We start from the raw sequence: 24137 nt of genomic DNA, 5'->3' as shown, positions 1-24137 counted from the left end.
CCGTCTCTACTAAAAAATACAAAAAACGGCCGGACGCGGTGGCTCAAGCCTGTAATCCCAGCACTTTGGGAGGCCGAGACGGGCGAATCACGAGGTCAGGAGATCGATACCATCCTGGCTAACACGGTGAAACCCCGTCTCTACTAAAAAATACAAAAACTAGCCGGGCGAGGTGGCGGGCGCCTGTGGTCCCAGCTACTCGGGAGGCTGAGGCAGGAGAATGGCGTGAACCCGGGAGGTGGAGCTTGCAGTGAGCTGAGATCCGGCCACTGCACTCCAGTCTGGGCGACAGAGCGAGACTCCGTCTCAAAAAAAAAAAAAAAAAAAAAAAAAAAAAAAAAAAAAAAAAAAAAAAAAAAATCAAATTATGTAAAAGTTGTAAAACTTAAAATCTTAATATCAGGAATAATTATATAATAAAAGCTATCATAAATACTCAACAGGAAACCAGAAATTTTAATTTTGCCATTTGTTTTACTATCAACTCTGATTATTGTGTTTCTTAAAAGAAACAAATATACTATTATGAGGTGATCAGAAGCAGACAAGGAGATTAGACATTCCCTCATTTATTCACTCAGCAACCCTGCTACAGAACTAAACCTATGCCAAGCGCCCTGGTGGGCCCAGCATGTGGTGCTGAGAAATGATTGTATTGCCCTTTCCCCCACTCAGGGAGCCCACAGTCTGAGGATATATGGACAAAAACACTAAAGCAAGTACATATAAAAGAAGAGTAAATGCTATAATAAAGTAAGATGTTGGGAGGGAGGGCAGGGGAGCCATGGCATTCGAGGGACCCAAATGCCTCATTGAGGTGACATTTATGCCATGACCAGGATAACAACAGAAGGCCAGCCCTACACAAGTCTGGGAACAGTATGTCAGGGAGACGCCACTCCTGGTGCAGAGACATGCAGGCAGAGGTGACGTTGGATGACGAGGATGTGAGAAAGAGGCCGGTGTGGGCTAGAGGGAGCCTGGGGGAGAGAAGAAAAGAGGGAGGATGACTCTGGGGCCTGGAAGAAGACAGTGATCTGCCTCTCTCTGACAACATTGTCCCCAACTTAGCACCTTTAAACAACAAATGCTTACTATCTCATGATTTATGTGGACCAGAATCTGGACACCGCTTTGCTGGCTGCCTCCACATGGGGCTCCATGAGGCTGGGGCTGTGTTCTCAGCTGAAGCTGGGCTGTGGGAGGATTGGCTTCCAAGCACACTCACGTGGGTACTGTCCAGGTTCAGTGTGGACTGAGAGCCTGAGTGTCTCCTGGGGCCTGGGCACTCCCTCATTCTCTGTTGTGTAGGCCTCTGCCTAGGGCAGCTCATAACACTGGAGCTTGCTTTCTGAATTTGAGGAATACAGCAGAAAGACAGGGAGATAATTACATATTGACAGAGAAAGACAAAGACACAGGCAGAGAATGAGGGATAAAATACTGGACAGAGTAAGTAGATGAGAGAAATAGAGAGATTGAGAGAGGAAACAGAGAAGTGACTAGGAGAAAATGACAGCTTTTTTGATAATAACATAATGAGAATTGCAATAGACTGAACATTTCCCCTCCAAAAACTGTGTACGTTGAAATCCTAGCTCCCAGTGTAACAGTGCTAGGAAGTGGGAGGTAATTAGGTTCTGAATCCTCATGAATGTGATTACCAGCTCTATAAAAGAAACCCCAGAGAGCTCCTTACTCCACTATCTGTCAGGTAAAAATACAATGTAAAGTCTACAGTCTTCAACTCAGAAGACAGGGTTCTCACCAGAGCCCAACCACACTAGCGTTCTGATCTTCAACTTCTGTCCTCCAGAACTGTGAGAAAGAACATTCTGTTGTTGATAAGTGGCTCAGTCTATCTTTGCTATAATAGCCTGACCTAAGACAGAAGTGTTATCCCATTACGTCCGTTGCATTCTGTTGGTCAGAAGTGAGTCACTAACCCCTTAGTATTGTGAGCCTTCCTGTAAGCCTTGCCCACCACATAGGCCAAAATGAAGGACATGGGTCTGATTCTGAATATAATGAGAAGGCACTGAAAGGAGTACTGTCAGAGGATGACACTCTCTGAATTCCATTTCATCTCAAACTCTTACTGATGCAGGATGAAAAATGAGGCTGAGAGGGGAAGCGACTTTCCAATATCACATTGCTGGATACAGGCCTGTTTGAGGTGTACTCTATGCTACCTCCCATTCCTTCTTATAGTTCCTTTATCCCTAAGTGTGTGTATTATCTACATGGGATGCCACACTATGAGTTTTACAAGTTTTATCTCATACACACCTGAAGAGTTCCCTAGGAAGAAGATGCTGGCATGTTACCCACTGTACGTGTTGAAAGGCCCCTAAACCCACAATAACTTTGCTAGTGTCACAGAACTGTAAGAAAGAGTAGGTTCTTACCCACATCTGTGACCTCACACCTGAGGCCCTGGCTGTATTCAGGTCTTTCCAGGGAACTGAGGGCTGTGTTTGCATAATTGCACACAGGTAAAGAGTTAACATGCAGGGATAGTGAGCAGTCAGTGGCCCAGCAGGGCCTTGGGGTAGGTCTTACGGAAGCAAGGAGCCCAGAGGATGAAACTTTGAAAAAGTGATCTTACTTCCTTGGTGACAGACCCCAACAGAACTTAGAATTCTGGTAACCAAGCACCCACATCCTAGAGACAGCCCTGTATCCAGGTGGGAAATGCTTGGTTGGAAATGCTTAAGAGAGCACAATGTGCACTTGCTAGATCCCAACTCTCTTAGGCTCTTGCTTCAGGAAGGCCTAAAGTGAAAATCTTTTCGGAGATGCTGACATTGGCTTATTCCTCACCGTATAAGTCTCTGGAGATTTTGCAGGGGTTGCCCAGAGGTAATATGTTAAGTCTAGGGCAGGCTCCTCCAGCCTAGGTCTCATCAATGCTTTCATTGTCCTTTGCTTTAGAATGTAAGGAAAAATCAGGAACTTAAAATAGGAAAAATTGACCAAAACTACATTTTTGTGAGATTCCCTAAGGTTCGTTGTTGTTATTTTGTTTTAGACAGGACCTCACTCTGTCACCCAGGCTGGAGTTCAGTGGCACAATCACAGCTCACTGCAGCCTAGATCTTCTGAGATCAAGCAATTGTCTCACCTCAGCCTCCGAAGTAGCTGAGGGACTACAGGTGCACACCATCACACTTGGCTAATATATGTATTTTTTATCTTTAGCAGAGGTGAAGTCTCATTATGTTGCCCAGGCTTGTCTTGAACTCCTGAACTCAAGCAATCCTCAAATTTTGATACATAGCTTTGCTAGGTGTGGGATTCTTAGTTGACAGTTTTTTCTTTTTTTCTGTGAGCACTGGCTAAAGAAAGTTTAAAAAGAAGAAATAGAGAAACTTCAAGTAAGGCAATTAAATGAACAAATTAAGAGCTAAGAAACAACAAAGACTGAGTACTGAGGTTGTAATTACGGCAGCTAATGATAGAATGGATCCAGTCAGAGAGTTTAGGCAGAATCGTACTTGCAGAAAGTAGAAGTCTGAGGGTGAAGGTGTCCTAAATGAGGCCAACTGGAAGACTTGTTTATTACAGAATCAAAGACAATGCATGGGAACACACCATGCCAAACCCAAACAGGTTGAGGTGGTGCTCTGTGCAAGGGTATATAGGTTTATGGGAAGAAAAGCTACCATTATAACATCAAGCTTTTTTTTTTTTTTTTTTAATTAAAAGAATCACAAATGTGGCAGTTATAATCAGGGTTAAGGTTAAAGTTAAAGTTGTATTTCAGGTTTGGTTGGTGGGTGTCACAAAGAAAAAGTATGTCTGTTGCCAAGAAGTGGGTGTTCTAGTTTGTGAAATAAAACATCCCAATGACTAGAAACAGTAGAGGAGAAAAAGGGATGGGATGGCAAACACAGGTTCCTGGAAATTTATATTAAAATAAGGTTTACAAAGGAGGACAGTGTGCATCTCAGTCATCAGTGCTGCCTGCAATGGAGTATTTCTACCCATGATAAATACACCATAATATGTGAGAGGTGAAAAGCAGCCTACATTATGCTTCCCACGCCAGATGCCTTGATTTGGGGCTCTGTTCCCAGGGAAAAAGAGCACATCTTTGAAGTAGTTTTGGAGCAGGAGGTATCTTCCAAATTCCAACGAAGTATCTTATATTTCTAGGTGATCCTGAGACCTCTGCAGAAGAAATAAATGAAGGCCATGAAACTTCCTTGAACTAGTGGAAATCCATGAGAAAATCTGACATTATGTTCTATTCTCTTGGAAGGTAGAAATATTGTTTGACTTCTGTTTTGTTGACAAGAAGTGAGGCCAGACCACCCATCTGAACAAGGCTACCTGGGACAATTACCTCACACGTGGAAAACATTGGAGTCCATCTGTTTCTAATCTGCTGTTTTCCAAAAATTAGAGAAGTTTAGTTTTCTCTTTGATATCCTGTTTCTAACAATCCCAGTGCCAGTGCTGTCCTGCTTCCACAAGTGACAGTGACAAATATGAGCCTGAAGGAAGATGAGCTGATGGCATTCCCAGCTTATTATGACTCCTTGGGGGCCTTATCTTACATACATGGATTCAATTCGTAGACTTAGCTGGGTGAGTATCTATTATTCAGCTGCATTAGAAGTGACTACTTAAGACTTAGGTGAGTGGTGAAATGAGGCAGGATTTTCTCCTCATGATTGCCATCTTACTATCACTGAATCATAGCTAAAATCAGGAAATTATTCACGAAGAAATAGAAACGTAATATTATGAGGACATATATTTAGAGATTGGTGGAAAGGCCTTCATAATTTTGTGGCGTGCTCTTTGAGCTGGAATTATAGTTGACATTTCATTATATTAGCTATGCTAGACTTTATGCATTTATGTAAAATTTTATTTACTTTTATTATACTGTAAGTTCTGGGACACATGTGCAGAACGTGCAGGTCTGTTACACACGTATACATGTGCCATGGTGGTTTGCTACACCCATTAACCCATCACCTACATTAGGTATTTCTCCTAATGCTATCCCTCTCCTAGCCTCCCACTCCCCGAAGGTCCCCCGTGTGTGATGTTCCCCTCCTTGTGTCCATGTGTTCTCATTGTTCAACTCCCACTTATGAGTGAGAATATGTGGTGTTTGGTTTTCTGTTCTTGTGTTAGTTTGCTGATAATGATGGTTTCCAGCTTCATCCATGTTCCTGTAAAGGACATGAACTCATCCTTTTTTATTGCTTAATAGTATTCCATGGTGTATATGTGCCACATTTTCTTTATCCAGTCTATTGTTGATGGGCATTTGGGTTAGTTCCAAGTCATTGCAGCAGTGAACACTGCTGCAATAAATGTATGTGTGCATGTGTCTTTATAGTAGCATAATTTATAATCCTTTGGGTATATACCTAGTAATGGGATGCTGGGTCAAATGGTATTTCTGGTTCTAGATCCTTGAGGAATTGCCACACTGTCTTCCACAATGGTTGAACTAATTTACACTCCAACAGTGTAAAAGCATTCCTATTTCTCCACAACCTCTCCAGCATCTGTTGTTTCCTGACTTTTTAATGATCGCCATTCTAACTGGTGTGAGATGGTATGTCATTGTGGTTTTGATTTGCATTTCTCTAATCACCAGTGATGATGAAATTTTTTCACGTTTGATGGCCAAATAAATGTCTTCTTTTGAGAAGTGTCTGTTTATATCCTTCACCTACTTTTTGATGTTTTTTTTTTCTTGTAAATTTGTTTAAGTTCTTTGTAGATTCTGGATATTAGACCTTTGTCAGACGGATAGATTGCAAAAACTTTCTCCCATTCTGTAGGTTGCCTGTTCACTCTGATGATAGTTTCTTTTGCTGTGCCGAAACTCTTGTTTAGTTAGATCCCACTTGTCAATTTTGGCTTTTGTTGCCATTGCTTTTGGTGTTTTAGTCATGAAGTCTTTGCCCATGCCTATGTCCTGAATGGTACTGCCTGGATCCTCTTCTGAGGTTTTTATGGTTTTAGGTCTTATGTTTAAGTCTTTAATCCATCTTGAGTTAATTTTTGTTTAAGGTGTAAAGAAGATGTCCAGTTTCAGTTTTCTGCATATGGCTAGCCAGTTTTCCCAACACCATTTATTAAAGAAGGAATCCTTTCCCCATTGCTTGTTTTTGTCAGGTTTGTCAACGATCAGATGGTTGTATGTGTATGGTCTTATTTCTGAGTTCTCTATTCTGTTCCATTGGTCTATGTGTCTGTTTTGGTACCAGTATCATGCTATTTTGGTTACTGTAGCCTTATAGTATAGTTTGAAGTTGGGTAGTGTGGTACCTCCAGCTTTGTTCTTTTTGTTTAGCAATGTCTTGGCTATTTGGGCTCTTTTTTGGTTCCATATGAATTTTAAAATAGTTTCTTCTAATTCTATGAAGAATGCCAATTGTAGTTTAATGGCAATAGCATTGAATTCTTTTATAAATTACTTTGGGCAGTATGGCTATATTCATGAACTAATTCTTCCCATTCATGAGCATGGAATGTTTCTTCATTTGTTTGTGTCCTTTCTGATTTCTCTGAGCAGTGGTTTGTAGTTCTCTTTGAAGAAGTCCTTCGCATCTCTTGTAAATTGTATTCCTAGATATTTTATTCTCTTTGTAGCAATTGTGAATGGGAGTTCACTCATGGTTTGCTGTCTATTATTGGTGTACAGAAATGTGTGTGAGTTTTGTCAATTGATTTTGTATCCTGAGACTTTGCTAAGTTACTTATCAGCTTAAGGAGATTCTGGGCTGAGACAATGGGGTTTTCTAAATACAGAATCATGTCATCTGCAAACAGAGACAATTTGACTTCCTCTCTTCCTATATGAATACCCTTTATTTCTTTCTCTTGCCTGATTGCCCTGGCCAGAACTTCCAATACTACGTTGAATAGGAGTGGTGAGAGAGGGCATTCTTGTCTGTTGCCAGTTTTCAAATATGCTTCCAGATTTTGCCCATTCAGTATGACATTGGCTGTGGGTTTGTCATAAACAGCTCTTACTATTTCGAGGTGCGTTCCATCAGTACCTAGTTCATTGAGAGTCTTTTGCATAAAGGGGTGTTGAATTTTATTGAAGGGCTTTTCTGCATCTATTGAGATAATCATGCGGTTTTTGACATTGGTTTTGTTTACATAATTGATTATGTTTATTGATTTGTGTATGTTGAACCAGCCTTGCAACCCAAGGATGAAGCTGACTTGATCGCGGTGGATAAGCTTTTTGATGTGCTGTTGGATTTTGTTTTCCAGTATTTTATTGAGGATTTTTGCATTGATGTTCATGAGGGATACTGACCTGAAATTTTCTTTTTCTGTTGTGTCTCTGCCAGATTATGGTATCAGGATGACGCTAGACTCACAAAATGAGTTAGGGAGGAGTCCCTCTTTTTCTACCGTTTGGAATAGTTTCAGAAGGAATGGTATCAGCTCCTCTTTGTACTTCTGGTAGAATTCGGCTGTGAATCTATCTGGACCTGGGTCTCATTAATTACTGCCTCAATCTGAGAACTTGTTATTGGTCTATTCAGGGATCCAACTTCTTCCTGGTTTAGTCTTGGGAGGATGTATGTGTTCAGGAATTTATCCATTTCTTCTAGATTTTCTAGTTTATTTGCATAGAGGTGTTTATAGTATTCTCTGATGGTAGTTTGTGGGATTTCTGTGGGATCAGTGGTGATATCTCCTTTATCATTTTTATTGTGTCTATTTGATTCTTCTCTCCTTCTTTATTAGTCTGGCTTGTGGTCTATCTATTTTGTTAATCTCTTAAAAAACCAGCTCCTGGATTCATTGATTTTTTGAAGGGTTTTTCGTGTCTCTGTCTCCTTTAGTTCTGCTCTGATCTTAGTTATTTCTTGTTTTCTGCTAGTTTTTGAATTTGTTTGCTGTTGCTTCTCTAGTTATTTTTTAATCATGATGTTAGGGTGTCGATTTTAGATCTTTCCTCCTTTCTCCTGTGGGCATTCAGTGCTATAAATTTCCCTCTAAACACTGCTTTAGCTGTGTCCCAGAGATTCTGGTATGTTGTGTCTTTGTTCTAATTGGTTTCAAAGAACTTATTACTTCTGCCCTAATTTCATTATTTACCCAGGAGTCATTCAGGAGCAGGTTGTTCAGTTTTCATGTAGTTTTGTGGCTTTGAGTGAGTTTCTTAATCCTGAGCTCTAATTTGATTGCACTGTGGTCTGAGAGACTGTTATGATTTCTGTTCTATTGCATTTGCTGAGGAGTGTTTTACTTCCAAGCATGTGGTCAATTTTAGAATAAGTGTGATGAGGCGCTGAGAAGAATGTATATACTGCTGATTTGGGGTGGAGAGCTCTGTAGATGTCTATCAGGTCCGCTTGGTCCAGAGCTGAGTTCAAGTCCTGAATATCTTTGTTAATTTTCTGTCTCATTCATCTGTGTAATATTGACAGTGAGGTGTTAAAGTCTCCCCAGTTTATTGTGTGGGAATCTAAGTCTCTTACTATTATGATTGAGTGGGAGTCCAAGTCTCTTTGTAGGTCTCTAAGAACTTGCTTTATGAATCTTGGCGCTTCTATATTGGGTGCATATATATTTAGGATACCTAACTCTTCTTGTTGCATTGATCCCTTTTACCATTATGTAATGCCCTTCTTTGTCTTTTTTGATCTTTGTTGGTTTAAGATATGCTTTATCAGAGACTAGGATTGCAACGTCTGCTTTTTTTTTGCTTTCCATTTGCTTGGTAAATATTCCTCCATCCCTTTATTTTGAGTGTATGTGTGTCTATGCATGTAGATGGGTCTCCTGAATACAGCACACCAATGGGTCTTGACTCTTTATCCAATTTGCCAGTCTGTGTCTTTCAATTGGGGCATTTAGCTCATTCATATTTAAGGTTAATATTGTTATACGTGAATTTGATCCTGTCATTATGATGCTAGCTGGTTATTCTGCCAGCTATTAGCTGAGCAGTTTCTTTATAGTGTCGATGGACTTTACAATTTGATATGCTCTTGCAGAGGCTGGTACTGGTTTTTCCTTTCCATGCTTCAGGAGCTCTTATAAGGCAGGCCTGGTGGTGTCAAAACCTCTCAGCATTTGCTTATCTGGAAAGGATTTCATTTCTCCTTTGCTTATGAAGCTTTGTTTGGCTGGATATGAAATTCTAGGTTGAAAATTCTTTCCTTTAAGAATGTTGAATATTGCCCCCCAACCTCTTCTGGCTTGTAGGGTTTCTGCAGAGAGGTCCACTGTTAGTCTGATGAGCTTCCCTTTGTGGGTAACCCGACCTTCCTCTCTGGCTGCCCTTAACATTTTTTCCTCATTTCAACCATGGTGAACCTGATGATTATGTGTCTTGGGGTTGCTCTTCTCGAGGAGTACCTTAATGGTGTTCTCTGTATTTCCTGAATTTGAATGTTGGCCTGTCTTGCTAGGTTGGGGAAATTCTCCTGGATAATAGTCTGAAGAGTGATTTTCAACTTGGTTCCATTCTCTCTGTCACTTTCAGGTACACCAATCAAATGTAGGTTTGGTCTTTTCACGTAATCCCATATTTCTTGGAGGCTTTGTTCATTCCTTTTCATTCTTTTTTCTCTTTGACTTCATGATTTCATTACGTTGATCTTCAATCTCTGATATCCTTTTTCCTGCTTGATCGATTTGGCTATTGATACTTGTGTATGCTTCAAGAAGTACTTGTGCTGTGTTTTTCAGCTCCATCAGGTCATTTATGTTCTTATCTAAACTGGTTATTCTAGTTAGCAATTCCTGTAACCTTTCTTCAAGGTTCTTAGCTTCCTTGCATTGGGTTAGAACATGCTCCTTTAGCTCGGAGGAGTTTGTTATTACCCACCTTCTGAAGCTTACTTCTGTCAATTCATCAAACTCATTCTCTGTCCAGTTTTGTTCCCTTGCTGGTGAGGTGTTGTGATCCTTTGGAGGAGAAAAGGCATTCTGGTTTTTGGAATTTTCAGCCTTTTGTACTGGTTTTTCCTCATCTGTGTGGATTTATCTACCTTTAGTCTTTGACGTCGGTGACCTTCGGATGGGGTTTCTGTGTGGACATCCTTTTCATTGATGTTGATGCTATTCCTTTTTGTTTGTTAGTTTTCCTTCTGACAGTCAGGCTCCTCTGTTGCAGGTCTGCTGGAGTTTGCTGGAGGCCCGCTCCAGACCCTGTTTGCCTCATTATTGCCAGCAGAGGCTGCAAAACAGCAAAGATTGCTGCCTGTTCATTCCTCTGGAAGTGTCATCCAAGAGAAGCACCCACCAGATGCCAGAACAGGCTCTCCTGTATGAGGTGTTTGTCAACCCCTGCTGGGAGGTGTCTCCCAGTCAGAAGGCATGGGGGTCAGAGACCCACTTGAGGAGACAGTTTATTCCTTAGCAGAGCTTGAGCACTGTGTTGGGAGATCCATTGCACTCTTCGGAGCTGGCAGGCAGAAAGGTTTAAGTCTGCTGAAGCTGTGCCCACAGTCACCCCTTCCCCCAGGTGCTCTGTCCCAAGGAGATGGGAGTTTTATCTATAAGCCCCTGACTGGGGCTGTTGCCTTTCTTTCAGAAATGCCCTGCCCAGAGAGGAGCAATCTAGAGAGGCAATCTGGCTACAGTGTCTTTGCTGAGCTGTGGTGGACTCTGCCCAGTTCAAATTTCCTGGTGGTTTTAACACTGTGAGAGGAAAGCCGCCTACTCAAGCCTCCGTAATGGCAGACACCCCTCCCCCTACCAAGCTCAAGCATCCCAGGTCACCTTCAGACTGCTGTACTGGCAGTGAGAATTTCAAGCCAGTATTAGCTTGCTGGGTTCCATGGGGGTGGGATCCACTGAGCTAGACCACTTGGCTTCCTGGCTTCAGCCCCCTTTCCAGGGCAGTGAACAGTTCTGTCTCACTGGCATCCCAGGTGCCACTGGAGTACAAAAATAACCTCCTGCAGCTAGCTTGGTGTCTGCCCAAATGGCCACCCAGTTTTGTGCTTGAAACCCAGGGCCCTGGTGGCACAGGCACCCGAGGGAATCTCCTGGTCTGTGGGTTGCAGAGACAGTAGGAAAAGCGTAGTACCTGGGGCTGCAGTGCACCATCCCTCAGGGCACAGTCTCTTGCAGCTTCCCTTGGCTAGGAGAGGGATTTCCCTGACCCATTGCGCTTCCTGGGTGAGGCAAAGCTCCACCCTCTTTCTGATCACACTCCGTGGGCTGCACCCACTTTCTAACCAGTCCCAATGAGATTAGCTGGGTACCTCAGTTGGAAATTCAGAAATCACCCGCCTTCTGCGTTGATGTCGATGGGAGCTGCAGACCAGAACTGTTCCTATTCGGCCAACTTGCCAGTGACCACACCCACCCACGTTTTTTTTTTTTTTTTTTTTTTTTAAATGGAGTCTCACTCTGTGGCCAGGCTGGAGTGCAGTGGTGTGATCTTGGCTTACTGCAACCTCCACCTCTCGGGTTCAAGCCATTCTCCTGTCTCAGCCTCCCAAGTAGCTGGGATTACAGGTGCATGCCACCATGCCCAGCTAATTTTTGTAGTTTTAGTAGGGACAGGGTTTCACCATGTTGGCCAGGATGGTCTTGATCTCGACCTCTTGATCCGCCCACCTTGGCCTCCCAAAGTGCTGGGATTACAGGCATGAGCCACCACTCCCAGCCTGGATATCTCCTTTTAAGAATTGTCTATTCATGTCTTTAGCCCACTTTTTTTCTCTCTCACTGGTTTGAGTGCTTTGTAGATTTTAGATATTAGTCCTTTGTCAGATGTGTTATATATTGTGAAGACTCTCTCCTACTCTGTCAGTTGTTTGTTAACTCTATTTCTTTTGCTATGCAGAAGCTTTTTAGTTTACTTAAGTGCCATCTAGTTATCTTTTTGTTCCATTTGCTTTTAGGTTCTTGGTCATGAAGTCTTTGCCTAAGCCGATGGGTTTTCCAATGTTACCTTGTAGAATCTGTATGGTTTCAGGTCTTAGATTTAAGTCTTTGATCCATCTTGAGTTTTTTTTATAAAGTGAGAGATGAGGATCCAGTTTCATTCTACACGTGACTTGCCAATTATCCCAGCACTATTTGTTAAATAGGGTGTCCTTTCCCACTTTATGTTTTGTTTGCGTTGTCAAAGATCAATTGGCTGTAAGTATTTGGCTTTATTTATGGGTTCTCTATTTTGTTCCATTGGTCTATGTCCCTATTTTTTATACCAGTATCATGCTATTTTGGTGACTACTGCCTTATAGTATAGTTTGAAGTCAGGTAACATAATGCCTCCAGATTTGTTCTTTTTGCTTTGTCTTGCTTTGGCTATGTGGGCTTTTTTTTGGTTCCATATAAATTTTAGGACTGTTTTTTCTAGTTCTGTGAAGAGAGAAGGTGGTATTTTGATGGGAATTGCATTGAACTTGTAGATTGCTTTTGGCAATATGGTCATTTTCACGATATTGATTCTACCCATCCATGAGTATGGGATGTGTTTCCTTTGTGTCAATGTCATTATTTTTAAAATGCTGCCATTTGACTATCCCAGAACCAGAATATGTGGACTATGAACCACATGAAAGCTAAGGAGCCACCAGACAAGGCAGCCAGATAATGAGGTAAGTAATGAGAGCGTGGAAAATGAATAAAAGCCTTTCAAATCTCTGACAAAGTAACTGAAGACAAGGACTTTTCCCCTGTGTGAAGTTTGTGGTTGACACATTGTGGCACTGCAACAGTAATTTTAATTTTTAATCTGCAAGAATATATTTAGAAATACAGTTTAAAATGTTTAAGAAAAATGAATGGTAACTGATTAATATATAATAACTCTGTACCTTGATGAGGTCCTTGTAGGTCCAACAGCTTCCTGTGTTAATAGACGTAGTGTATTATTCCATTCTCACACTGCTAGAAAGAACTACCTGAGATAGGCCAATTTATGAAGAAAAGAGGTTTAATTGACTCCCAGTTCTGCAGGCTGAACAGGAATCATGACTAAGAGGCCTTAGGAAACTTACAATCATGGTGGAAGGCGAAGGGGAAGCAAGCACTCTTAACATGATGGAGCAGGAGCAGAGGGAGGTGCCACACACTTTTAAAGAACCAGATCTTGTGAGAACTCATTCACTATCATGAGAACAGCAAGGAAGCAATCTGCCCCCATGATCCAGTCACCTCTCACTAGGCCCCTTGTCCAATTCAACATGAGATTTAGGTGGCGACACAAATCCAAGCTGTATCACATAGCAATGATCAGACTCAGGAAGCACATTTATTACACTGACCACACCTACACATAGTTAGCTGATAAGACTGCTATCTGTTGGTTGAGGGGGGAGGAGACCCAAAGAAGGACCAGAATATTGTCATTTAGGGTATGATGTTTAGGCTATTAGGTGGACAGCAAAAATGGCAGAGGAGGGTAGGGTGGTACAATGAGTGATAGATGATCCGATGTGAATTGAAGGCCTGAAAACTACAAGAACAGGTGTGTTTTGCCACCTACAGTAAGAACACTCATGTCAATAAGGCAGGACCACTCCTTCTTGTGTATTTCTGAAAACACATACAGGAATTCCTAATCTCTCATTCCTTCTTTTCTAAATGACATAAGACAATTTGTAGTCCTGTGTTGACATTATGGATTTTGGTTTAGAGTTTAGACATTTAAAAGATACTGGACCCTAGGTCTGTGACAGTGCAGTTAGTGAACACAGGTGATGAGTATCAAACAACTTGAGTAAATGATTCCTTGTGTCCATGTTACAACTTTCAAGTTCCAATTCATGCTGACTTAGTTTAGTTCTAGATGTGTATTCTCATGATGATATCTGCAGATACAACATGCTCATAATAGATTCAGTTTCTAAACTGTCCCTTAAACTGGTTTCTCTATAACTTTCATGTTGACTGTTTTTTTAAAAAACTCCCGATCTGATTGCACTTTATATACGGCTAGAGATCAGACAGTAACCCTTTTCTGAGTTTAAGGTCTACAGTCCTTTCAGATTAGACCTCAAATGGACACATCCTGTACCTGTACAGCAGAGCTCTGGAAAACCAGAGGGATGTAATTGTAACCCTCTGTTTACACTGCATCCTTACTTCAGCAGCTGAGTCAAGCCAAAACCAGCGATAGTAGAAAATTATATTCGTACAGCCAACATTTAATTGTTGACATATAGAAAATACCTTTTTTCAGTTAATTTCTTAATTATAGGTGAGATCTATGTTCCCAGCCCAAATACTCGATGGGTGTCTATTTAATAATGTGAACATTTAGTTTGCTTTCACTGAAGGAGTGCAGGTCATAAGACACACTACCAAAATAAACCTCTACAATGATCCTGATTATTCTGTTTAACTGATCTCTGGGCACTGTATAATATTGACTGGAAAGGCACAAAAGAACATTCCTTGCTTTTCTGCTCTTTTGCGAGTGGACATGGCAAGGAAGAAAATCCTTTCACCTTTGCACAAAGCTGTTCTTTTGGATAATGTTAGACTAATCACTGAGTAAGAAGACTGGACCAAATCTTTAACAATTCAGAGGAAAATGAATTTAGGGCTACCTTATTCTCAAGGGCCCCCAGGCTATTTTCCCCAAAATGTACAGGTATTGTGGGTAACTTATTACTAGGTGTCTTGTCTCTTTCCTGTCCAAACCTGCAGTTCACAGTGCAAGGCTGGCACAGAGTGTGAGACAATACTCTTTATGCAGTGGATTTTAAATCATTGGAACACAGAAGTGTAAAATGTGGAAACGTGAGAGCTGATCATATTAATTGAAGCTATTGTTCCACAAATTTTAGGAGATTGTATCCAGTAGCAGAGAAATTGGTTCATGGTTAGTAGATTCTGACAAAACGTTGGTTTTTATATTATTTACTTTTTTCTGAAAAGAACAAAAAAATTTAAAAAATTTTTATTTTTAAAAGTCTATCCAGTTAACTTGCTTGACTAGATCAGAGTGCTGAGAAAAAAGTTTTAGCTTCCTTCTCTTCACAAATATCTTTACTTAACGTCTTGCCCTTCAGTGCTAGATAATCAGCAGGCAAGAGAGACTTGCTAAAAACTGTGGGTGGTGGAATGGATCCTCAGCACTGAGTACAGAACAACACGTGCCATTTTCTAATCATTGTGTGTGCGGAATTGGTGGGTTCTTGGTCTCACTGACTTCAAGAATGAAGCCGCGGACACTCGCGGTGTGTTGCAGTTCTTAAAGATGGTGTGTCCAGAGTTTGTTCCTTCAGACGTTCAGATGTGTCTGGAGCTTTTTCCTTCTGGTGGGTTCATGGTCTCCCTGTCAGGAGTGAAGCTGCAGACTTTCCTGATGTTACAGCTCTTAAAGGCAGGAAGTCTGGAGTTGTTCATTCTTCCCGGTGGGTTCATGGTGTCATGGCTTCAGGAGTGATGCTACAGGCCTTCCCGGTGAGTGTTACAGCTCATAAAGGCAGTGTGGACCCAAAAAGTGAGCAGCAGCAAGATTTATTGCAAAGAGCAAAAAAACAAAGCTTCCAAAGTGTGGAAGGGGACCCCAGCGGGTTGCCACTCCTGCCTGGGGCAGCCTGCTTTTATTCCCTTATCTGACCCCATCCACATCCTGCTGATTGGTCCATTTTACAGAGTGCTGATTGGTGCGTTTACAATCCTTGAGCTAGACACTGCTAGACAGAAAAATTCTTAGTCCCCACTAGGTTAGCTAGACACAGAGTTAGCTAGATACAGAGTACCAATTGGTGTATTTATAAACCTTGAGCTAGACACAGAGTACTGATTGGTGTATTTACAAACCCTGAGCTAGACACAGAGTGCTGATTGGTGTATTTAGGATCCTCTAGCTAGACATAAAAGTTCTCCAAGTCCCCATCAGATTAGCTAGATACAGAGTGCTGATTGGTGCACATACAATCCTCTTGCTGGATACAAAACTTCTCCAAGTCCCCATCAGGCTCAGGAGCCCAGCTGGCTTCACCTAGTGGATCCTGTAGGGGGCTGCAGGCAGAGCCGCCCGCCACTCCCGAGGCGGGCCTGCACCCCTCAGCCCTTGGGCGGTCCATGGGACTGGGCGCCAGGAGGCAGGGGGCGGCGCCCGTCGGGGAGGCTCCGGCGGGATGGGAGCCCACCTCAGGCGGGGAGGTCAGACATGGCGGGCTGCGGGTCCCGACCCCTGCTCCGCAGGGAAGCGGCTGAGGCTCCGTGAGAATTCGACCACAGCGCCGGCGGGCAGGCACTGCTGGGGTACCCCGCGTACCCTCTGCAGCTGCTGGCCCGGGTGCTAAGCCCCTCACTGCCCTGGGCCTGTGGCGCCGGCCGGCCGCTCCGTGTGCGGCCCGCAGAGCCCGCCAGAACTCACACTGGCCCGCAAGCGCCGCGCGCAGCCCCGGTTCCCGCCCGCGCCTCTCCCTCCACACTTCCCCGCAAGCAGAGGGAGGCGGCTCCGGCCTCAGCCGGCCCACAGAGAGGCTCCCACGGTGCCGCGGCGGGCTGAAGGGCTCCTCAAGCGCCGCCAGCGTGGAGGCCGCGGAGGCGCTGAGAGTGAGGGCTGCTAGCACATTGTCACCTCTCAACTGCGCCCGTGAACCTCTCTAAACAGGCAAATGAGACCACGGGTGATGGAGGGTCAGTGAGAGCTCGCGGGGAGACGCCATTCTGCTGGGGTTCTGGAGAGGCCAAAGCTGAAGACGGTCCTGTTTGCGGTCGGCAGGGCCTTTTACTTTCTGGCCATTACTGGCAACTGCACCAACCTCCTCCTCTCGCTGGTGGCGCCTCCACTAAACACTCCCACTTCCTCCGCGCCCGGGCCCTCCTCCCGCTCCTGCCACTGCACTCGCAGCTTCCCCCAAGTGCTGGTTAACCTCGGGGGGCTCAAGCAAATCCATGGCCCGCGGGGGTCAGAGGTGCGGCCCTCTGAGGCCTCTGGCTCCGGGTCTGGCCTGGCCGCGCCGGCTCCGAGGGCTGCTGTTTCGCCCTGAGGTCGCCGCGTACACGTACCTGGGGCGGTGGGGTCACCGCCGCTTCAGCCACTTCGTGTGTGTGACGCCGGCCAACACTGCATTTCCGCGTAGACCGGCCAAATGGAAGGCCTGGCTTTCCCCGGCCACCCTCGCGGTCCTATCGCGCCTCTCGCGCGACTTGGCCTGGGCCCCTCGGGGTCGGCACACTGCTGCGCATGCGGTCTCAGCGCCCGGCCTTTCCGCGCGGCTGCAACTCTTTCCACAGCGCCGCAGTCTGCACGAGCACCGCACCCGCTTCAGCTGCTTGTCACCGCCGCTCAATTCCCTCACCCACACGCCGAGAAGACTAGAAAGGCGCCCTGGGGAAGGCTCGCGGGAAAGCCCGCAGCCGCTGGACGCGGGAGGACATGGAGGTAGGCGGGAGCACTCACCGGTGATTCCGTGTCGTCCGCGAAGCGTTTTCTCTTCAGGAAAACACTGCACAATGGCATCCATTAATAAAACGGTGGGGAACGGGCGCCGCGGTGCTCGCCTGCAATCCCAGCGCTTTGGGAGGCCAAAGCGGGCGGGTTGCTTGAGCTCGACAGTTCCATAGCAGCCTGGGCAACACGGCGAGACCCCATGCTACCAGAAATTTTAAAAATTAGCCAGGCGTAGTGGCGCGTGCCTTTAGTACTAGTTACTTGGGAGGCTGAAGCGGGAGGATCGCTTGAGCCCAGGAGTTTGAGGCTTCAGTGAGCTCTAATCACACCACTGCACTCCAGCCTGGGCAACTGAGCAAAACGCTATCTCTGAAAAAAGAAAAAAGTGGCAGGGATGTGAATGTAAATGGAGCAAGGCGTTCTCTCTTTCAGGGGTCTCAGACTTTGTATCTTTGCTTGCAGGTGGACTGACTCTCCCATGTCCTTCGAAGTTAATTGCAAAAGAGTTCATTGCAAGAGATGATGTGCTGGTGGAAAGAGAGATGCTGCTTCCTCTTTCCTTAGTGGGGTTTTACAGGCAGATAATGACTGCTTTGCAGCTCACTTGTGACTGATTCCACTGAGCGGTAATGTCAGTATTAGATCAGATACAAGAGTAAGGAGACAGCATGGCAGAAACGCACGTGTGTGTCTGTGGGGAGTGTTTTCTGGGGTACACTTTTTACTTCCTACGGGCCCTTTTCTGAATTTTCCAGACCGCTGTGCAGATGACACTGTTACTTCCTCAGGCTGTTGCCTGTCCCCTCAGGCCCTAAGTAGGTAACATGTACCTGCCTAAGAGCAGTGTTTCCTTTACATTTCAGGTTATATGCCACTTACAACATCAATTTAAAGAATGTGGCAAACATTTGTTATTCTAGGTTAGCATAAAATGGATTAGAAAATTTCATAGAGGACTATGCATGGTAGTGAGTCAGTTGTGTGTATGTGTGTGTGTGAAATTTGTTTCTTACACCGACAGAAAAGTTTGAAAGTCACTACTTTAGAGCTTTAGAGAGTTTCTGTTGGAACAAAGTTCCAAGCAACCCATACGTCTGTACAAGAGGAAATTCGAGGAATATCACTTTAAGGAAACATAGGGTCGTGTGTAGCAAGATACGGATTCGAAGAGTGTGTAGAGCAAGGAAATCACAGCTGCTTAGTATGGGAGGGTTTGCCAGGATAAATGATGATGATATGTTGACAGTGATAATGTTAATCATGCTAATTATGATAAAAATGAAACTTTTTTCAACTCATGCATTTTCACCTTTTGACAGTCATGAAGTAGGAACATTTTAAGATTTAGTGGCAAGTCATAGTTTTTACTTCATATTTCCCTTTAAAGTTTACACTAAAAAACAAAGGTGAGCTTCTCTGATTACTCTAAAAATAAATGAAATTGCAACTATTTCCATGAACTACTTATGCTTAGTTCCTGTAATGGCTAGTTTTGTGTCAACGTGACTAGATTGTAGTACCCAGATATTTGGTCAAATACCGGTCTGAGTGTGGCTGTGAAAGTATTTTTTTCAGATGACATTAACATTTAGATCAGTAGACTTTGAGTAAAGTAGATTACCCTCCATGATGTGGATGGGCCTGATCCAATTCAGTTGAAGGCCTTAAGAGAAAACAGACTGAGGTCCTACAAGGAAGGAGGAGTTCTTACATTTGCTTTCAAGCTACAGCTGTAACACCAACTTTTCTTGGAGTCTCCAGCTTGTCCTGAAGAGTTCTGATTTGCCAACTCCCACAGTTGAGTTAGCCGGTTTCTTCAAATAAGTACCCTCACCTCTTCACACACACCCACCCACACACACCCACCCACCCACCCACACACACCCACCCACCCACCCACACACACCCACACCCCTTCTGTTGATTCTCTTTCTCTGGAGAGCCCTGACTAACGCAGTTGTACTACAAACTTCCCAGAAGTTACAGAAAACAAAGCACATCTTGATCAAATTTGGATGTTTTTGCCTTTTTTTAAAGCCCCTAAACTCTTTAGGTTAATGCATAGTTTTCAAATTTCGTTTCTCATGTTCAAATATGTTTGTTCAAGCAGGACAATCTTTCCTTATATTTTCAGTTCAGATTTCCTCATTGGATTATTAGAGGTTAAAAAAATTATGGACATTGCAAAAGGAAAACGGGAAACCAACTTACATCTATACTACTTTATCTTCTGACTTTTGAAAGGGAAAAGAAGTTTGTTGCAATCTTTCTTTTTCTGTGTTTCTTATTAAGCCTCTGAATTTTTCACTACTTTGTCTTATAGTTTTAGTATGTTTAGCCTGGTGTGTACTAGACATTGCCTCTGGCACTACACCACATGCATTTAGTGTGGGCCTATATAAACTTAGTCAAGCAACTGTGTTAGAAAAAAAATTTTATTCTGTGGTGAAATAAATGTTTTAGATTTTGTTTATTATTATTATTATTTTATTTTTATTATTTTTTTTTGAGACGGAGTCTTGCTCTGTCACCCAGGCTGGAGTGCAGTGGCGTGATCTCGGCTCACTACAAGCTCCGCCTCCTGGGTTCACGCCATTCTCCTGCCTCAGCCTCCCGAGTAGCTGGGACTACAGGCGCCCGCTACCACGCCCAGCTAATTTTTTTTTTTTGGTATTTTTAGTAGAGACGGGGTTTCACCGTGTTAGCCAGGATGGTCTTGATCTCCTGACCTTGTGATCCGCCCGTCTTGGCCTCCCAAAGTGCTGGGATTACAGGCTTGAGCCACCGCGCCCGGCCAATGTTTTAGATTTTGAATTTATATTCTTGCTTTGTTTTTTTTTTGCAAGGAGAAAATCCTATAGGCACCTTTCTAACCATCCACCCAACTAGGAATTGGGAATCCAAAAAAATTAAGAATTCACTCAATTTTTATATACCTGTAGTATTAATTATAACAGGATTGATGAGACTGTTACAAGGTTGTAAGCATTTTCAACACTAAGAAAAACATAATGTATAACTTTTAATGAGAATTTTTTCTGAGTGCTCTAACAAATACAGCTTCACATAGCTAACAGTCTAGTTTTAGGAAATATATGAAATCCTCTGTATTGTATCAAAAAATGTTTATCATTTTTAGTAAATAAATGTAGAGATTACTACAAGATATGGAATAAGAATGAGTAGCTGAATATTTCAATAGTTCTACGTAGCCATTCTCTAAGCACACTTCTTTGCTCTCTAAACAAAAGGAAATCATTAAACACATCTTTCTACTCAAAGGCTTTTGTGTGGACAGTCTTCTCAAGGTTTGCTGTTAAATACGATTAAACTGTGGATATGGTTCCAAACAGAATCATTTTATTCCATATAACTTCACCACCCTTTGGCTTTGTTTTCTTTTCTGAATATCAGAAACTTGGTCTAAATAATGATTAATTTGATAACGATGATTTTGGCAAAAATGCCAATGTTGATGATGCTGAGGATGAAGTAACAATCTTTCTATATGTGGAGATTATATACTTTCTTGTTTTCTTTATCTTTCTCCTTTGATAGCCCAAATCTCTTCATTTGATGGACCTTAAATTAAGGAAACTCATGGGCAATTGGAATAAAAACCCCAAGGTGGGGTAGTATTATCTTGTGATCTAAGCAAGGACCAAGTGACCTTTCCCAGGGACTAAGAGGAAGCTGATGGTTGTCACATCTCAGTTCATTTTATTTCAGATAGAGAAGGAGTTGGCAATTGAAGAAGCTCCATCCATCTACTGTTTGTCAGTAGCTCTTGCTGTGCAGTTTGGGGTTGGCAGCCTCCTACAGAACAGATGTCCTGTTAACCTGTATACATTTTATCTCCTTTGAACCACTGTAGTTTTGATCTCTGTTACAGCAGTGTAATAATCAAGTAATAATCAAGACCTATATGAAGAAAACTGGAAATCTTTCCTGAAGGAATAAAAGATCTACATACATATATAGACAGGCATAATTCCTAACATTCATTGAGGTTTTACTGTGCTAGTCACTGTATTGAGTACCAATTTCTCGTTACTTAGTTCTCTACAGAAACCCTTCAAGACTGGTGTTTTTGCCACCCTTTACAGATAAAGACAGCAGAGTTCAGAGAGATAGGTTTATTGACCAAGGACTCATACTCAAGTGAGGCATCAGGACCCATAGCAAGTGCTTACTCAATGACATGATCCCACCCCCGTGCTTCATTATCCACACGGAAGTCTTGGTCCTGCAAACATGGTAAATTTTCCAGACGTTAACTTAAAAATGTGGTTCAATACCAACCACAGTCCCAATAAGATATTGTTTTGGGTTAGGAGGAAGCTAGTTGTGACTTTAACCTGGTAGAGCAGAATATAGTGACAACCATGAAAAGTCTAAATTAGAAAAATAGATAACGATTGATGCCTTGTTCTACTAGATGACAAAATATACTATACATCAACAGCTATTAAAAGTGTGTTACAAATGTGAATAAATGAAATAAAATAAATGAATAAATATTAATAGAATTGATATTCCTGAAACAAATTTGCACATATATGAAATTTTGAATATGGTAAAGATATAATTTAAAGCTAATAACAAAAATACAACTAGTGAAATAAATTGTTTTGGGACTATTGACTGAAGATTTGGAAAATAATAACATCTGTCTTACACACACACACACACACTCTCTCTCTCTCTGCAGATGCAGCGAATTGAAAACCTAAACATAAAATAGAAACCCATAAAACGAGAAGATAAATACAATCTGGAAGATCGGAGGCCATTTCTAAGCATAACTCCAGGCATGAAGGCTTATCATGCCTTTTACTTCTTCCAAATAGTCTGAAAATATGAAATTCCATGCATCTAGGACCTCTAAGACATTTATTACCTGGGCCTGAGGGATCTCTCAGACCTCACTTCCTGCCATTCTTTCCCTTACTCTATTTCAGCCACAACAGCCTTTCAACACATGAAGCCCTTCGTCTTCCAAAGCCTTGATACTGGCTACTCCCTCCCTTTGGGATGCCCTCCATACTCATGCTGTGTGACTTCTTCCTTCATTTCAGGGGAGAAGTCAAGTGGCAGCCCTAGACCTCATGTCACCTTCTCCAGGCTCACCCTGCATGGCGGTTGATCATATCTCTTCTTAACCGACATTCTCATTTGCTTCCTTTGTTGATGAGTATTCTCTCTTCCCGGAACTTTTGCATCCCATGAAAGCAGGAATATCAGTTATTTATTCCTGCATCTTCAGCCTTCAGTACAGGCCACATACATAAATGATGTTTAAATAATAATTCATTTCTTTGAATGAAATAGTGAACAGTTCCACAACTAGAAGGCATAAAGGCATGATTGATAGAGTTTAATATATACAACATTTAAAACTTTTGTACCACAAATGAAACAAACAAAACATAGCAAAAGGATAAACGTCCCACTAGAAAAATGATTCAACACTTATATGATGACAAAGATGTGTAGAATCATATGTCAACTACCACTACAAATCAGTAAGCAAAGTGTAAAACAATGAAAATTTAAGAAAAAGCAATTTATTGAAGAAATGCAAATAGCCCCCAAACATACCAGAAGATGTTAAACCTCACTAATGATTAAATCAATGCCAAATAAAATGATACTGAGGTAAGATTTACAAGTAAAACTAAAGTTACTGACAAAATCAAATGTCAGTGAAATTGTGAGAATATATGCCTTTGTACACATTATTGGCAAAAGTATGAATTTGGTCTCTGAAGGGAAATTTAAATATGTCCACATAATGTCAACATGTTCTATGAGGAAAAAACAAACTAAAGTGCTTTTTCTATTCTCTCACTCAACAATCAACACAGAATACTTCTATGACTAAAGGTGATGAGGTTAAGCCCATATACCAAGCAATCAATCAATCCTGTGGCAGACACCAGCTGGGTGTCCTTCAATTCAGTTTTGACACTGTCTACCTGGAAATAACGCCAGTATGCAGGGTGATGGCTAAGTCTCAGAAGACATCTCCCCATTTCCAAAACCAATTATAAGCCTCAAGTTCTTTTTACCTGTGCATCTGACCAGTGAATCAGCAATAAGTCTGGGTTACCACAGCCCCTTTCTTGGGTTTGATTAATTTGCTAGAGCAGCCCACAGAACTCACGGAGGCATCTACATTTAGCAGTTTATTGTAAAGGATATTGCAAGAGATACAGATGATGAGATGCATAGGGCGAGGTATAGGGAAAGGGTGTGGAACTTCCATGTTCTCTCCAGGTTCACCACCTTCCAGGAATCTCCACGTGTTCAGCTGTCTGGAAGCCCTCTGAACCCAGTCCTTGAGGGTTTTTATGGATGTTTCATTCTGTAGGCATGACTGATTAAATCACTGGCAATTGGTGATCTGCTTAACATTCATCCCTTCTCCCCTCCACGGAGGTTGGGGGCTGGGTCTGACTATCTTAACCCTCTAATTCTGCCTTGGTCTTTCAGGTGTCCAGCTCCCATCCTGAAGCTACCTAGGGACTACCAGCCATTTGTCCACTCATTAACATACAAGTACCACTTTAAAGAATCTAAGGATTTTAGTAGTTGTATGCCAGGAAACCTATTGAAGACCAAATATACACTTCAGAGTATTACACATGTGAATACCATTTGATTTTTTATTCTAAAATTTATCTTGAGCTACTAGTCAAGTTTGCAAAGATTTCAATACACATGAACTTATTGTAGCTTTGTTTGTAATAATGAAAATGAGAAAATTCCATGGTCGTTAGGTTTGAAATATACATGTGCACAGCATGTG

The 24137-nt window shown here is 42.5% G+C and overlaps 2 protein-coding genes across 5 annotated transcripts in view; one reads left to right on the top strand and one right to left on the bottom strand.

Annotated features, from left to right (window-relative positions):
* The window catches only part of OR2B11 (olfactory receptor family 2 subfamily B member 11), a 68137-nt gene extending 51048 nt beyond the window's left edge, over positions 1 to 17089 (bottom strand). Inside the window, exon 1 of the mRNA XM_015429893.4 lies at positions 16942 to 17089. The gene's annotated coding sequence lies outside the window, so the exon portion shown is untranslated. The remainder of the gene's footprint in view (positions 1 to 16941) is intronic.
* The window catches only part of GCSAML (germinal center associated signaling and motility like), a 55687-nt gene continuing 48298 nt past the window's right edge, over positions 16749 to 24137 (top strand). For 2 of the 4 annotated variants that reach the window (XM_074019755.1, XM_045390605.3), the window contains exon 1: positions 16749 to 17317. In XM_074019755.1, coding sequence (XP_073875856.1) covers positions 17025 to 17317 — 293 coding nt within the window. In that variant the 5' untranslated portion in view covers positions 16749 to 17024. The remainder of the gene's footprint in view (positions 17318 to 24137) is intronic. The other 2 variants (XM_045390610.3, XM_074020619.1) reach the window with 1 other exon arrangement.

This window comes from Macaca fascicularis, chromosome 1 (assembly GCF_037993035.2).
Source record: "Macaca fascicularis isolate 582-1 chromosome 1, T2T-MFA8v1.1".
NCBI lineage: Eukaryota > Metazoa > Chordata > Mammalia > Primates > Cercopithecidae > Macaca > Macaca fascicularis.
This window is presented reverse-complemented; position numbering and strand designations above follow the sequence as displayed.